Source organism: Macaca mulatta, chromosome 9 (genome assembly GCF_049350105.2).
Source record: "Macaca mulatta isolate MMU2019108-1 chromosome 9, T2T-MMU8v2.0, whole genome shotgun sequence".
NCBI classification, from domain to species: Eukaryota; Metazoa; Chordata; class Mammalia; order Primates; family Cercopithecidae; genus Macaca; species Macaca mulatta.
In genome coordinates this window covers 8,027,557-8,044,464 of record NC_133414.1, presented here as the reverse complement: position 1 = coordinate 8,044,464, position 16,908 = coordinate 8,027,557, and the positions used below count along the sequence as shown (strand labels likewise).

At 43.4% G+C, this 16,908-nt stretch overlaps 1 protein-coding gene across 7 annotated transcripts in view; it reads left to right on the top strand.

Annotated features, from left to right (window-relative positions):
* Positions 1-16,908, top strand: part of PRKCQ (protein kinase C theta) — a 144,408-nt gene that overhangs the window by 89,811 nt on the left and 37,689 nt on the right. For all 7 annotated transcript variants that reach the window (NM_001261312.1, XM_077945470.1, XM_077945465.1 and 4 more), the window contains 4 exon segments: positions 2,184-2,293; positions 3,066-3,183; positions 4,723-4,883; positions 9,501-9,674. In NM_001261312.1, the coding sequence (NP_001248241.1) occupies positions 2,184-2,293; positions 3,066-3,183; positions 4,723-4,883; positions 9,501-9,674 (563 nt within the window).

The following is a 16,908-nucleotide window of genomic DNA, read 5'->3' as shown; positions in this document are numbered from 1 at the left end:
GCACCTCCACCAACCTGTTCAGCATTGCCCCTTTACTTCTGCATCCACAAAATCTTGCTCCTCTCTTCCAAAGTCCAGGAGAGGTGAAGGGCACAACCCCCTGTGCTGTCTCCCCTCCCTGCTCTCAGACACATGCCCTTGTCCTCAGGGACAAGTGGCCTTCGGTTCCCACCCACTCAAATTCTTAAAAAATAACCTTGTCTGGCTTCTGCAAGAGATGGCCTGGCAAGGGGCTGGGGGACAAGAGGGACCAGGGAAGGAAAACCATATAGGGAAGAAAAGAAACCCAAAATAATATTTCAACAAACTTGCTGCCACAATTAGAAAACGCAGTAATTATTCTGGAGAAACTCCTTAGTTGGTTTTCTTTCTTTTTTTTGAGACGGAGTCTCACTGCTGGAGTGCAGTAGCGTGATCTCGGCTCCTGAGCTCACACCATTCTCCTGCCTCAGCCTCCCGAGTAGCTGGAACTACAGGCGCCGCCACCATGCCTGGCTAATTTTTTGTAGTTTTAGTAGAGACGGGGTTTCACCATGTTAGCCAGGATAGTCTCGATCTGACCCCGTGATCTGCCCACCTTGGCCTCCCAAAGTGCTGGGATTACAGGCGTGAGCCACTGCACCCAGCCCTGTTGGTTTTCTTTTAAATAGGTCTAGGTAGTTGGCCGGGCATGGTGGCTCACGCCTGTTATCCCAGCACTTTGGGAGGCCGAGGCAGGCAGGCCACCTGAAGTCAGGAGTTCGAAACCAGCCTGGCCAACATGGCAAAACCCCATTTCTACTAAAAATACAAAACTTAGCCCAGCATGTGGCAGGCGCCTATAATCCCAGCTACTAGGGAGACTGAGGCAGAATTGCTTGAACCTGGGAGGTGGAGGTTGCAGTGACCTGAGATCGCACCACTGTACTCCAGCCTGGGAGACAGAGCAAGACTCTGTTTCAAAAACAAAAGCTAACAAACAAACAAATAGGTCTAGGTAGCTTCTGACATTCTTAAACCACAGTGCCTGTCTCTGTAAAACAATCACCATTGTCCTTCCTCCGCCTGGGCTGTTGCCCTGGCTGTGAGGAGTGTGGTGTGCCGTTTTCTGAACAGCTCTTAGAAGGGGATCTGTTAATGAAAGTAGAGGTGATCGTGGGCCTTAGGAAAATTATATCCTAAGGAGATTATCAGAAGGAGGATGCTGGGCAGTGGGTGGCAGAAGTGGGCACAGGGGGGAAAAGGGGGAGGTGGAAAGAGGTGCTTTTGCTCCATCAAGTCCTATTGCCATTCTCCGGGCAGTCACACAGCTGCCTCGGGCCTTAGCTTACTTATAAAACTGCCCTATCATATCCCAAGAGAGAAAGACAAAGAGTAAAAGAATCTCAAGACCTAACCATTCCCACCCTCTTTTGTTATTCTTTGTTCCAAAGAAAAGATTTCACTTTTGTAGCCTCAAAAGAATTTTGTGAATTAAATAAATAAAACATCTGCAGGCTGAGGCTGCCTCCTGGGCTTCAACCTAAAGGCCAGGGGAAGCTCCTCACAGCCCAGGTAGGAAAGGGGATGTTTTGGACCCAGATTGGAGTGGGTAGGAACATTCTTCTGATGCAGGGCAGGTGAGCCCCGAAGTGGGGCTTAGCCCAGGAGAGTTCTTTACTTCGCCCAGGAAGAATTCAAGGACCAGCTGTTAGGAGAAGAAAACAGCTTCATTGGTCAACGGTGTTACAGTTCTGTTGGTGTTACAGCTCCATGACTGCTCCTGCAGAGCAGGGCTACCCCAGAGGCAGAGAGTAGCAGCTCAGGGCAGTGCTGCAGTCCTGTTTATACCCACTTTTAACTACGTGCAAATTAAGTTCCTGGAAAAAGGGTGGTAATGTGTGGCTATTGCCATGGCAATGGTAAACTGACATGGCACGCAGGTGGGCATCTTCTGGAAAGCTGCTTCTGCCCTGTCCCTGTTTTAGCTAGTCTTCAGTTTAGTCTGGCATCTGAACCCCACCTCCAGAGTTGAGTCCCACCTCCTACCTCACCTCCCCTCCAGCACGTGGATCACTACAGGGAGAGCCAGGGTCACTTCCTCCCAGCCGTGGCACCGTAGGCTTCCCTCCTTATCCACAAGGCTCTGTCTTACCTCCAGAGAGAGCTGCTGAGCACCAGGGGGTTCCTCCACTCTTGCTCACCAACTGCCTTCTTCCTTCCAGCATGTGGCATGAATGTACATCACAGATGCCAGACGAAGGTGGCCAACCTTTGTGGCATAAACCAGAAGCTAATGGCTGAAGCACTGGCCATGATTGAGAGCACTCAACAGGTAGGAGGAGCATGTGCCGTGGACACGTTCCCGCCATGGCCACTCAGCAAGGATGTCCATGCCCTTCTGCTCCTTCACCTGTGGCAGCCCTACGGGAAATGCCGGGATGTATTTCTGAGCACCGGCCTTGCCCCTGGCTTTCATCTCCGTGCCCACACCGCCCCCCCATTTGAGATAGTGATTTGATGCATGTGTATTATGCCGAGCTTTATAAAATCTTAAATTCTTCATGGCATGAGCAATGCAGAAACAAATAAATTCATTAAACTTATTGAAGATTCATTGACAGCTTTATGTGAATATATTCGGGTTACAGAATAGCCTGGGGGAAAACACTTATGTGCTAGCATCATCCCTAGAGTCCTCACAGAACACCGAGTCCAGGGCAACTTTTGCCCTGCTGTTTACTGCCTTGGCATTAGCCGAATTCCCAGATCCAGGGAAAACCCCTCTTTAAGACTTGACATTGCCTGTATCAGCTGTTTTCCCATCCATTGACCACCTGTCCTTATTTGTGATGGAATGACATAGACAGCATGAGAGAATCCTGTCAGCCTCAGAAAAGTGTGAAGGAGGAAAACATGTTCTGCTAATGAGTAAAATATAGTAGATAGACTCTCCCAGAATATGGAGTTCTAAAAGAATGTTGAGGAAAAGAAGAGCTTCGGTGACCCTATGCATTTAGGAATTTTAAATGGCTTTTGTCCCCATGGTTAGCAGGCTGAGCTGTTCCCTCAATGGTGGGTGGTCTGACTCTCCGTGTGTCATCTAGGCTCGCTGCTTGAGAGATACTGAACAGATCTTCAGAGAAGGTCCGGTTGAAATTGGTCTCCCATGCTCCACCAAAAATGAAGCAAGGCCACCATGTTTACCAACACCAGGAAAACGAGGTAACTGTCCTGGTCAGCAGTCTAATCAATGTCAGTCATTAATTTCAACCCTAAACTGATGCCCTTGGATTTAAGTTATCAGCTTACCTGGTCTGATTAGGTGATCCACCTCCAGCTACCCATTAAGAGGCTCCCATTCCTTAGAAAAGAAACCAAAACCTTTTACCTTTGTAAAAGGCAGGAGGTGGGGGTTAGAAAATGGGATACGTCTGGAGGGAACAACCGCAAATGTTTTCTTAGAGTTTCAGCACGTTACATTCTGTCAGTGTCATATGGTTTTACAGAAATAAATCTGTCTTAAAACTTGGTGGTGGGAAGGTCGCAGAAGATATTCTTACTCTGCACCTTTGAGACTTAAATTTAAGGGTAGGAAAGAGAAGGACTCAAAGCCACTTTCATGACCTTATGGCAGTTTTTCCAGCCTACTGTTTGAAAATAGTTCATGAATGGATATGACTCCATGTTTCTGAGACCTGAGTCGTTTCAGCATACATTCTAAATTACTTATTGTCCTTGAAAGAGTATGAAAGATAAACCTAGGGATTTGAAAATATAAAGACTATTGTAGGCAGGGGAAAATTCCTAAAAAGTTCTCATGTTTTCTCTGACTTAAAATCAACTTAAAAATGTAAAAGAAAGGTTTGGGTTACATTTAGGAGGGGTTGCCGGGCAGTCAAGGAGACCGTGTCTTAGCAATGATCAACATAGGCAGCATCTTTTTCTTTTTTTTTTTTTTTTTCTTTTTTGAAGACAGAGTCTTGCTCTGTGGCCCAGGCTGGAGTGCAGTGGCACAATCTCAGCTTACTGCAACCTCCGCCCCCTGGGTTCGAGGGATTCTCCTGCCTCAGCTTCCCAAGTACCTGGGACTACAGGCTCACGCAACCACACCCAGTTAATTTTTTGTATTTTAGTAGAGATGTAGAGATGGGGTTTCACCATGTCAGGCTGGCCTCGAACGCCTGAGCTCAAGCAATCCACCAACCTCGGCCTCCCAAAGTTGTCAGATTACAGGCGTGAGCCACCGCACCCGGCCAACATAGGCAGCATCTTGACTTAAATTCTGTGATGAATGATGCAGTTCAGATCTTTAAAAATCTGCTAGATTTCATTTCCTCTCTCTCACGTTGTAAATTGTAGAAATTGATGCCACCGTGCTTGTGAGCCATGCAAACAATTGAAAATCATTTTTTCCTAAAATTTGGTGAAAATCTCTAGATGCCCTTGATTTGACATTATTAACAGAGCTTGTGTATTTTGCATGTTGGAATGTGTTAAGTTGAACTATTTCCAGTCTTGAAGAAAGAGACTTAGTCCACACTCCAAATTCCAAATGCCAGGCTCACAGACAGGGGGCGCTGCCCGCACAGACAGATGGAGAGGTATTAAAGCTGCCTGAACTGCAGGAAACCCTCTAAACACTCCCAGTTACTATGATGGAGCCTCAGCATGGGAAGTAGAAGAGAAAGCACATGCTCTAAGTAACTAGAATGGCCTCCATTACTCCATGTTCATTTTTAACCACCAGCTTGCCATTTTCAGAGCCTCAGGGCATCTCCTGGGAGTCTCCGTTGGATGAGGTGGATAAAATGTGCCATCTTCCGGAACCTGAACTGAACAAAGAAAGACCATCTCTGCAGATGAAACTAAAAATTGAGGATTTTATCTTGCACAAAATGTTGGGGAAAGGCAGTTTTGGCAAGGTAAGCTACTGCACAGGACAACGCTGTGGCCCAGCTCTAGGAACTGATGAGCCAAGTTCCTGGTCAAAGAAACTAAACTCGTGGGGCCACCAGGACTGCATGTGAGTGTCAAAGAGAGCTTTCCTGAGGGGGCTCTGAATAAATAGGGACCCTGAGGACTCTAGGCCCACAGGAGCCTCAGCTTTCTGGAAACCTGTGTCTCCAAAGCTACTTTGCCTGGAGAGTGTACATCTCACACGCCTCTGAGTTTGATGTCTTTGGGCACCAAAGACATAGGAAGGTGCCTCAGCCACTTCCTGTTTCACACGGTGTTTGCGTTTGTTTCATTTTGTTTTTTCTTCTTTTGCTTCATTCTCAAGCCTGGAGTGTTGTTTTAGTTTGTATGTGATTTTTTTTCTCTCTCTCTATTAAATGTCTTCAGGCTTGGATAAGTTTCCTTGGGGTGTGATAGGGCTTGGCTCTGTGTCCCCACCCAAATCTCACCTTGAATTGTAATAATCCCCAGGTGTCATGGGAGGGACCCCCGGAAGCTGACTGAATCGTGGGGATGGGTTTTCCCATGCTGTTCCCATGATAGTCAGTAAGTCTCATGAGATCTGATTATCATTTTTTTTTTTTTTCAGAGTCTTTCTCTGTCGCTCAGGCTGGAGTGCAGTGGCATGATCTCGGCTCACTGCAAGCTCTGCCTTCCAGGTTCACGCCATTCTCCTGCCTCAGCCTCCTGAGTAGCTGGGACTACAGGCACCCGCCATCACGCCTGGCTAATTTTTTGTATTTTTAGTAGAGACGGGGTTTCACCATGTTAGCCAGGATGGTCTTCTTGATCTCCTGACCCTCGTGATTCGCCCGCCTTGGCCTCCCAGAGTGCTGGGATTACAGGTGTTAGCCACCACGCCTGGCAGAGATCTGATGATTTTATAAAGGGGAGTTCCCCTGCACATGCCCTCTTGCCTGCCACCATGTAAGACGTCCCTTTGCTCTTCCTTTGTCTTCCACCATGATTGTGAGGCCTCCCCAGCCATGTGGAACCGAGTCCATTAAACCTCTTTCCTTTATAAATTATCCATTCTTGGGCATGTCTTTATTAGCAGCATGATAACAGACTAATACAGGCTGCTATAACAAAATATCACATACTGGCTGGCTTAAACAACAGAAATTCATGTTCTCACAGGTCTGGAGGATGGCGGTTCACCATCAAGGTGTTGCCTGGGTTATTTCTTCCCAGGCCCCTCTCCTTGCTTTGTAATGGCAGCCCTCTCTCTGTGCCTTTAGTATTATCTTCCCGTTGTGCATGTCTGCATCTAAGTGTTCTCCTTTTTTGAGATGGGGTCTCACTATGTTGCCCAGGCTGGTCTTGACCTCCTGAACTCAAGTGATCCTCCTGTCTCAGCCTCCCTAGTAGCTGGGATTACAGTTGTGCCACCACACTCTGCTTAAATGCTCTCTTCTTATGAAAACACCAGTCATATTGGATTAGGACCTGCTGCAATAACCTCATTTGACCTTAATTACCTTTTTGAAGGTCCTGTCTCCAAACACAGTCACATTCCGAGGTACTAGGGATTGGGACTTCAGCATAGACACAGTTCAGCCCATAAGAAAACTGTAGCTTGAGAGTCCTGGAAAATAAAATTGTAGAGAAAGTCTCTCCTCTAAATTCCTCCTGCCATACATGCAGGTGGGGAGTTGTCTCCATCACTTATAGATGACACGGAGAGGAAGGAAAGAGCGAAAGGAGGACAAGCAAAAAAAAAAAAAAAAAAAAAAAGAAGAAGGGGGAGGTGAGAAGAAGGAAGAAGAAATAATTTAAGAAATTATAACCAAACCAACTATTGGTGACTGACCGCAGAAAATTTTCAAGCAGTCAAGTGATTTAAGGAGCGATGATATGGAATACAGGCTTTTAGATAATTTTGATATTAAGGATACCTCATGTATTAATGGGGCTCCTATTTGTTTTACCTTCTTGGATGGGACTCCTAGGAAAATTTTAATCAGAGATGACTATTCCATGAATCTGTGCAGCCAAAGGCAGCAGTATACACTACCCCTGCTCACCAGACTTTGGCAGGATGTCTTACCCAGTTTACTTAATATTAAACAAACTAAAATGCAGCTGAGCAGTCGCCATAGCTGAATAATATTGTGCTCCATTTGGGGTTTGTGTTTCAACACTGATGCCTTGCCTTTCAGCAAAATCTACTCTGTCCAGCACATGGTAGCTGATGTTCATGAATTCTTTTTGTTCATTTCCACAGTAATATGAACCACAGCAGGCTCATTTGGTGCTAATCTGAGCGTAATAGACAATTTTACATCCAGTCTTCATTATAATTTAGCAGCAATTAATGTGCAATTATAACTTGTTACCAAAAATTGAAAGTACATTACATAGATGGAAATTGTCTTTTCGACTTCTTAGTTTATGGCTGGTTTTAGGATGTTTTACTGAAAGAAGCAATTACTAAAAGAGTACTTTTAATTGTTAATGAAATGTTTATCATTCTTTGTTCCCATGTGGATTTCTACATTTGAGTAAGGTTAATAAGAAAGATGTTAAGTTAAACCTACAAGCCTTAGTATCCCAAGGCGCAGCTGGGAGCCCCAGGATTCCCCCACTCCATGTCCAAAGTCATCTACTTCTTTTCATCAGGACCCTGAGTCCCTACACATGGAGAGGAGAGGAGGGGGAGGTATCAAAGCAAGATAGGATGGCCATGTTTCTCTTTCTCACAACACTGAGAATACTCCAAAACTTGTCTTTTCTCTCTCTTCTGCCTTTATATGGAAAGTATGTTTCCTCACCAAGACCTTTATACCCTTGTTCTCCTCACACAACTTTTAAGCCTACGAAAACAGATTGTGTGTTCTCTGGGGATGTGAGCATCATTCATTTGCCTGAATTCCCATCTAAGTTTCATCCCTTCTATCAAGTCAGCTACCACCAAGCCACGAACCTGCACCATCGCGTTTTAAACCTAGACTCTCGCGTGTTCAGGGCTGTTGTAGCATCATCGACTTCGGTCTTTCCCAAAAGTCAAGGAAAGAAACAAATGAAAAATGACTGAATTTTAACAACTGTGATTCAGAGATCATTTTAGAGTCTGCTTTCCCAGGTCTCATCTTACCTGACTTTCACAACAGTCCTGTAAGTTAGAGAATGCAGTAATTGGAAACTGAAGCCCAGAGGGGCTAATTCGTCTGCGCAAATTTCCACAGTTAGTAAATGTCTGTGAAATAAAACTAGAGCTAGAAATTTGTCTCCAAATGCCATGCCCTTACCATTGACAACAGTGTGTTGCTGCATCATTTGCAAAACCTAAAATTGTTGAAACCCTCCATCATATGCCATCTGGTGTCCTTTGATATAAGAGCCACGAAATCAAGTGGGAAAAGTAAATTTTGGAGTTACATCTTTCCTAGTAGCTCCAAGAATCTGAGAAAGTTATTCTTTGAACTCGGTGTTTGTTGTTAGTGTTGTTAACTTCTGTCTGGCAGAGCGTGATGAGCTAAGAATTAAATTAGATAATACAATTAGGTCGCAAGTGTAAAGTAGGTAGCAGAGTGTGTGACAAATAGAAGGTCCTAAAATGTTTCATTCCCGTTTTGGTGTCCTTTGATATGAGAGCCACGAAGTCAAGTGGGAAAGTCAACTTCGGAGTTAAATCTTTCCCTAGTAGCTCCAAGAATCTGAGCAAGTTATTCTTTGAACCCAGTGTTAGTCACATTTTAGGACCTACTATGTGCCATACATGCTGCTATGAATAATTCATTGCTGTGTTGTCAGAGAAAATGGTGATTATTTATTTTTTCTTTTGAGACAGAGTCTCACTCTGTCACCCAGGCTGGAGTGCAGTGGCGTGATCTCGGCTCACCACAACTTCCACCTCCCAGGTTCAAGCGATTTTCCCACCTCAGCCTCCCAAGTAGCTGGGACTACAGGCGCCCACCATCATGCCCGGCTAATTTTTGTAATTTTTTTTTTTTTTTTTTTAGTCAAGACGGGGTTTTGCCATGTTGGCCAGGCTGGTCTCGAACTCCTGACTTCAGGTGATCCACCTGCCTCGGCCTCCCAAAATGCTGGGATTACAGGCGTGAGTCACCATGCCTGGCTGCTGTTTTGTTTTTGTTTTTGTTTTTTTAAGTACACAAGGAGAACTATATCCCTCCATTCTTCTTGTGGCCTGGAAAAACTGGGTAAAATACAAAGCTATGATTTATGTGCACTTGCAGTGATGTTTCAAGTACATCAATTTCTCCTCTCCACATTCAACTCTTCTTTCTTCACTGTGCACTCTCTCTCTCTGGATTTTTATTATACCCTCACTCAGGCCCCTGAGCAGGCAGGGCACACTTTTATAAACCCATTCAATTGCTTAATAATTTTGTGAAACCCTTGGAAAGAGTACAAAGATAGTATGAAACAGTGATGTCGTGTCCGAAACCAGTGAAGTGCTCCATGTTGTCTCAGGAATAACCTGTGCAGGATGGGTGGGGGTTGGAGAAGGAACCTCTTTTCCCACCCAACACAGGTGTCTCTCAGGACTCTGTCTCTTTTTTAAGAAGTGGGAATCCAAATTCTAAAATAAAGTTACTTCTTCCCTTTCCTTCCAGGTCTTCCTGGCAGAATTCAAGAAAACCAATCAATTTTTCGCCATAAAGGCCTTAAAGAAAGATGTGGTCTTGATGGACGATGATGTTGAGTGCACGATGGTAGAGAAGAGAGTTCTTTCCTTGGCCTGGGAGCATCCGTTTCTGACGCACATGTTTTGTACGTTCCAGACCAAGGTATGGCTTCTGCTCCTACAACCCTACTTCCGCTCTAACCTGTCTCAGCGTGGTACCTCCTATGGCGCCCTCGTTAGGAGAGGCGGGTTGTTGCCTCCATATTTACCTTACATTTCGGTGTACCTGCCATCCATCCAAACAAGTTTCATCCCTTCTACACACCATGGAAGTTTTACTTAGAATGTTTCAGTGTCGTCGATTGGGAAAGATCTTTTTTTTTTTTTTTTTTCTGAGACGGAGTCTCACTCTGTCGCCCAGGCTGGAGGGCAGTGGTGCGATCTCGGCTCACTGCAAGCTCCACCTCCCAGGTTCACGCCATTCTCCTGCCTCAGCCTCCCAAGTAGCTGGGACCACAGGCGCTGCCACCTCACCCGGCTAGTTTTCTGTATTTTTAGTAGAGACGGGGTTTCACCGTGTTAGCCAGGATGGTCTCGATCTCCTGACCTTGTGATCCGCCCACCTCGGCCTCCCAGAGTGCTGGGATTACAGGTGTGAGCCACCGCGCCCGGCTGGGAAAGACCTTTACTTTTAGATTTGCTTGTCTGTTTTCCTGTTTTTTAGAATTTGGTTTCATTTAGCATAGCAACCGGGCTTCTCGGCAGTCTGCGACTTTGGGGGAAAACGTGACAACTGTTTGTGCATCTGCCCTGCATGTATTTGAAGAGATAAAAGTTGGAAAATAGATCAAAACGTAGGTACAGTATTATTTTTCTCTTCAAGGCTGGCAGAAAAAGCAGCCTTAGAGTGGGCTCATCAGGGAGCAAGCCTCAGAGCCGGGAGGTGGAGGTTGGATGCGTCTGCATTCCCACTCCGCACTGGGACCCTTTCCTTAGGCTGAATTTGCCAGAAGGCTGTGCCGTTCTGGGAGGACTTGCATCCTGGTCTCCGTTTTCCTTAAAAAAAAAAAAAATCCTTTTCTTTCCTAACTCAAAATTATTCAGGATCATTGTAGAAAATGTTTATATACTCAAAGAAGAAAATCACTTATAATCCCACCACTTAGATATACTCACCATTAATACTTTGAAGTTTCTCCTATAGATTCTCTCTGCAGTGGACTTTTAAAAACAAAAATAGCAACCCACTGTAAATACCTACTGCTCGGTACTCTGCGTTTGTTACACTCTATTTTGTACATTTTCTTATGTCTTTGGATATTCTACAATGTGATTTAACTAGAACATCTCTAATTTTTGTTCTGATTTAAATGACACCAAAATGAACCTCAAAGATTAGTTTTCACGCACACGCATTACGATTCTTCTCACCTGATTTGTCTCCTCGCTGCCACCCCATCCCAGCTGTCCACCACCTGCACTAATTCGCAGCCCCAGGTGGGACCATTATGACTAAGGTCCAAAGAACACAAGGGGTGGAGGCTTTTCCGTTTTTTTTCTTTTCTTTTTTTTTTTTTTTTTTTGAGTTGGAGTCTCACTCTGTTGCCCAGGCTGAAGTGCAATGGTGCCATCTCAGCTCACTGCAACCTCTGCCTCCCAGGTTCAAGTGATTCTCCTGCCTCAGCCTCCCGAGTAGCTGGGATTACAGGTGTGCACCACCATGCTCAGTTAATTTTTGTATTTTTAGTAGAGACAGGGTTTCACCATGTTGGCCAGGCTGGTCTCAAACTCCTGATCTCAGGTGATCCACCCCCCTCCACCTACCAAAGTGCTGGGATTACAGGCGTGAGCCACCATGTCCAGCCCTTTTCCTACTTTCTATCTTAAGCCATGACGACTGAAGAGTGAATAAGAGAAAACTTTTAAGGTGACTTGAGCGATGGGAAGAATTAATGAGGGATCCAGGGAATGAATGAGGAAAGTGGATGGCAACTGGGGCATCCATCACCACCTCTGCAGTTCCCAGTAAATTCTCAGCAAATGTTCAATAACCAAATCAATGAATAAATTTCCTTACCTAAGATAAAGAGAAACCAGACCATGGCAAAGCACTTAGTGAGCATATACTGGGCTTAAAGCACTGTGGAGGATACAGAAGTATATAATACCACTCCCAACCTTGAGAACTTCACACTTTAATAAGAGTCAAGGCTGCATTTCTAACAGTATGAGTAATATTAGATCAGATGGCAATCGCAAAGTACCAGAGCTGAGAGAAACTAGAAATGGGAATTTGAATGGGCAGAAAGGGTCTTGGGCATGAAAGGTGCGGCTGCAGGAGAGGAAGTAGAAAGCAGTGAAGTGCCCTGATCAGTTACTTAGGAGAATGCAGGCCCACTTCCTGCCGCAGGAGCAGGCTGGGACTTCCCATGATGAAGGCTAGAGAGATTTTGTACTAGAAACTCCTCCTGGAGGTGATAAATACCCATTGGCCTGGGAAGGTGAAGGTATGTCATCTGCAGGCAAAGTAACAAACTCTGCCACCATCTCCATGCTGTTGGGAGGGTGAAGGTGTGTCACCTGCAGGCAAAGGGACAAACTCTGCCACCCTTTCCATGCTGTTGTCTAGATTTTCTGCACACCCGGTGGCTCCCTGTAATCTTTTCCCTTTGTGGTATTTTGGGGCTTGTAGCAAACTGCTAAACACACTGGGTTTTTTTGCCATAAATAAAGACTTTTATTGTAAAGCCTTCATAATAGTGAAAAATTGGAAACAACACAAATGCCTAATGATAGATTTATTGAATAAATTATTATATGGTCAGAGAAAATAATACTATATAACCATTTTAAATGATGGTATAAATGCTTAAATATTAATATAGAATGATGTTTATGAAATCATAAGTGGGAATATATAAGATTTCCTTTTAAGCAAGAACATATGCATGTATAAGCATGAAAAATAATGAAAAACTGACCGTTGTTAATTGGGAGGTAGGATGAGAAGTGATTTTATTATGTCTTTTATTATGTATTTTATTATGTCTTTCTGTGTATGTTACTATAAACACGCTTTAGACTGGGCTTCTGGGCACTTAGGCAGTTGTGCTTCTCTTGGTGCCTTTTCCCCATTTTTTTTGATTTGCATGTATGATGGTTTTTGTGTCTTATGGGGAAGGCTGTTGGGAATCCCACATTGTAGAGGATCAGTGTGCTCTCTTCTCTTGCCTGTCCATCACAGCTTCAGGCAGCATTTGTTTCTGTCCCTCTAATGAGAGATCTCCTTAACTCATTTATGCCTGAGGTTGCAACTTGTTCAATTTTGAAATCAGACCTTGGCGATGACCTTGAGCAGTAGGATATAAACAACTCCCACTTGCTTAGCATTCCAATAATGGAACGCTAGGTATAAAAGAGTTCCATGCAGCTGGAAAGCTTTACCAAGACCTGAGCAAAAAGTGCATCCACAGCATTAATGCCGGGAGACAGAAAAAAAAAACTTCAGCAGAGAATGTGCACATGAAATGTAAATCTGACTGGCTCAAGACTCAGATTTCAAGGAACTGAGTCCTTTTAGAAAGAGAGGAAAGAAAGAAAGGAAGATGCTTGAATCACCTTTCCCAACACCCGAGTTGTTTTTTCTGAGATGTCTTATTATTCAAACCTTGCTTGTCAAAGTAACTGATTAAACACCACAAGTGAATGCAAAAGGCAACAATTGATACTTGATATGGATAATGCTTTCTTCTGGAAACATGTTGGGAATGACCTTTCTTGAGAGGACGGTTACCTGTGTATACTAGTGAAGACATCAGATAAGATAAATTAACTATGAACTTCTCCAGGGCATTGTTATTTTTTAAAGGAAGTTATTCATCTGTTCTCTTCCTCCAGAGAGCGCGCCTGTTGAATACCAGATTATGCAGGAGATTCTGAGGACAGGTATTCACTTGTTATTAATCAGGGGCATTTGGATTAAATTGTTAAAAGTTTTTAAATTTCATAGATGAGGGATATATCATCTATGGAAGGGTGAAAATATGATAAAGCCATTTAGGAAACTACAAAATGTGAAAATTCCTGTGGACTTGGATTCTGAAGTTCAAACCCAGATCTGTTGTTTATCAGCAGGGCTCTGAGGCACCCACTTTACCCCTGCCAAGGACAGAGAGTAAGAGTTACAGGCAGAGGGGCTGGGAGCTGTAAAACCAGGGGCCCTAATGGGATGATGCTGTCTGGGGCCAGAGATGTACAGAATAATTCATGGAATCTGAGCCTGAATCTGAATGAGGCTGAAATCAAACGAATCTTCACAATTAATTTTCTGTGTGCTGGATCAAGATGACTTTGTGCATCATCCAGGCTCTGACATAAATTACTGGCTCAGGGTCTAATGTACATCAGCATTCTGAGAGGCTGCTGTCTTTGCAAGAGAAAAGAAGGGCTCGCTATTATTTCTTTTACTTTTTTTCTAACATTTCTTTGTTATTAATATTTACATTTTCTGTCTTACATGAAAGTCTGCAGGGCTTGAAATTGCACAATCCCTTCTCAGCACCCGCTTCAGTGCGGATGCCAGCCAATTTTTGCACTACTAGATTTCCAGCTTAGATTTTTAATAGTTTCCATTACTTACATTTTAAAAAGTAAAAAAATAGGAAAATCCACAATAAAATTTGTCTACAAGAAGAGTTGTCATAAAATTTTTAACTATATACACTTACAAGTAGATTTAAAACAATTAGAAAAAAAAAATTAACCATAAAACTTTGAAATACTCAAAGGGAAAAATAAATACTGAAAAAAACAGCTTCCCTCTTTTTAATTATGCTGCAGTAAAAGAAAGATTAATAACTCAAGTATCCAAAGTTTCTGTGCTCTATCGCTGATAAAACTTTGAAAAATAAGATTTACTTCCAAAATTTGTTTGGAAACTAAAGATGCATCTAACACTGTAAGGATGCTATTTCTTTTTAATTTCAAGGACATAATTTTCCCTTAAAAATTAAAAGTGAACTAAGGTCTACCTTCCTCTGTGTCTCCTTTGAATTCTGAAAGGCTGATCTGTATTCTGACATTTAAGAAGTGTTACTATTTCTGTAAACTAGTTCAACCGTTGTGGAAGACAGTGTGGTGATTCCTCAAGGATCTAGAACTAGAAATACCATTTGACCCAGCCATCCCATTGCTGGGTATATACCCAAAGGATTATAAATCATGCTGCTATAAAGACACATGCACATGTATGTTTATTGAGACACTATTCACAATAGCAAAGACTTGGAAGCAACCCAAATGTCCATCAATCATAGACTGGATTAAGAAAATGTGGCACATATACACCATGGAATACTATGCAGCCGTAGAAAAGGATGAGTTCATGTCCTTTGTAGGGACATGGATGCAGCTGGAAACCATCATTCTCAGCAAACTATCGCAAGAACAGAAAACCAAACACTGCATGTTCTCACTCATAGGTGGGAACTGAACAGTGAGAACAATTGGACACAGGAAGGGGAACATCACACACTGGGGCCTGTCATGGGATGGGGGAGCCGGGAACGATAGCATTAGGAGATATACCTAATGTAAATGACGAGTTAATGGGTGCAGCACACCAACATGGTACATGTATACATATGTAACAAACCTGCACGTTGTGCACATGTACCCTAGAACTTAAAGTATAATAAAAATAAAATAAAATACATACTTTGAAAAAGAAAAAAAAAAACCAGAAGTGTTACTATTTCACACCTAAGTAGTTCTAGATCCTATAGGAACATGTCTGTCTCCGGGTCATCCCCTCAGGTTGGACTGGAGGGCAGGCAGCTGTGGTTCTGCAGGCCTCTGTAGAGTGGCCTCCCAGAGTGATGCCAGGAGGCAGAACGCTAGTGTTCCTGGATCCACATCACTGCCCTTGACTCCCACACTCTCAATGTGCACCAGTTGAACATTCTTGGTCAGTATCACTTTGAAATTTTTCTTTTATGAAAAAGAAAACCGAGTTTCACTTTCTATTCATAGAACACACAAAGCTCTACTTCTGGTTATGGCTTCAGGGCGTGAGTGTGTGAGTTACTTTGAGCAAGTCACCTAACATTTCTTTGTGACATTGGTTCTCCTTTTTTGCTTCCCAAAGGATAATATAAAAATAACAATAATAATAATAGCACTTGCAGAGAAGTTCGGATCCTTTTTGGAGAAAATACCATACTAACTACAAGGTACTATTATCATTTAAAATTAAAAAGAAAAACTCCTTCAACTCGATAGTTTTTAAAAAGTATGTCATCCTGGTATTTCCATAGTTTTAAGGCAAAATCCATCCAAGAAAGTTTTTAATTTCAAGCATTTTATTCAGAAACTGCATCTGAAGCTCTCAAAAATGCTTCAATCCATGAACCCTTCAGTTGAGCTAGGAGCCCTGGAAATTATCACAATTGTAGCAAAGAAGAGAAAACCAACGGAAACCACATCCTCCAAAAGACGTGTCTCTGCAGTAAGACAAGAATTAACTTTTTATGCTGCCCCCATCTGTAGTGACAGATAAGCCTCTTTTCTTTAAATTCCTCTGGTGGCGTTCTGATCCTGAGAACGTTTACAAGTTGTTATTTCAGAAACTGGGGGTCTCTTAGACGTTCTGCAGGTTCCCCCGCTATGTAACCAAACTGTGATTTGGCAAATGTTAGATTTATATCAAATTTACAAAAATGAGTCAATTTACAGCTGTCAACCTGAAATAATCAAAAAGTCCGGAATCTAATTTAAAGAACGCTTATTCGAACTCAAAGTTTGAGGCTGGCCCCACCTGGAAACACCCCAAAAGAATGGTGTCAGAGTTGCAAAGGAGGGAACTTTAGGGTTTATTTCCATAGGGAGAGACAGAGGCATTTTTAGCAGGATTACATTTTTCATGCAAGGCTGATGCATAGTTCCAGGAACTTGGTTACAGGCAGTGTTTCTTTTTGGGAAAGGGACATTTAACATCTTTTACAGAGTGTGCTATAGTCATGGGTTTTCTGTCATCTGGTCTAAGGAAAATAGGACAAAAAAAGGGGAAGGTCATCTTTAACAAGGTTCATTAATTAAGAAGGCAGGAGGCGGCCGGGCACGGTGGCTCACAACTGTAATCCCAGCACTTTGGAAGGCCGAGGCGGGTGGATCACCTGGGGTCAGGAGTTCAAGACCAGCCTGGCCAACATGGCGAAACCCTGTCTCTACTAAAAATACAAAAATGAGCCGGGCATGGTGGTGGGCACCTATAATCCCAGCTACTCAGGAGGCTGAGGCAGGAGAATCACTAGAACCCAGAGGGCAGAAGTTCCAGTGAACTGAGATCATGCCACTGCACTCTAGCATGGGTGAAAGAGTGAAACTCCGTCTCAAAAAAA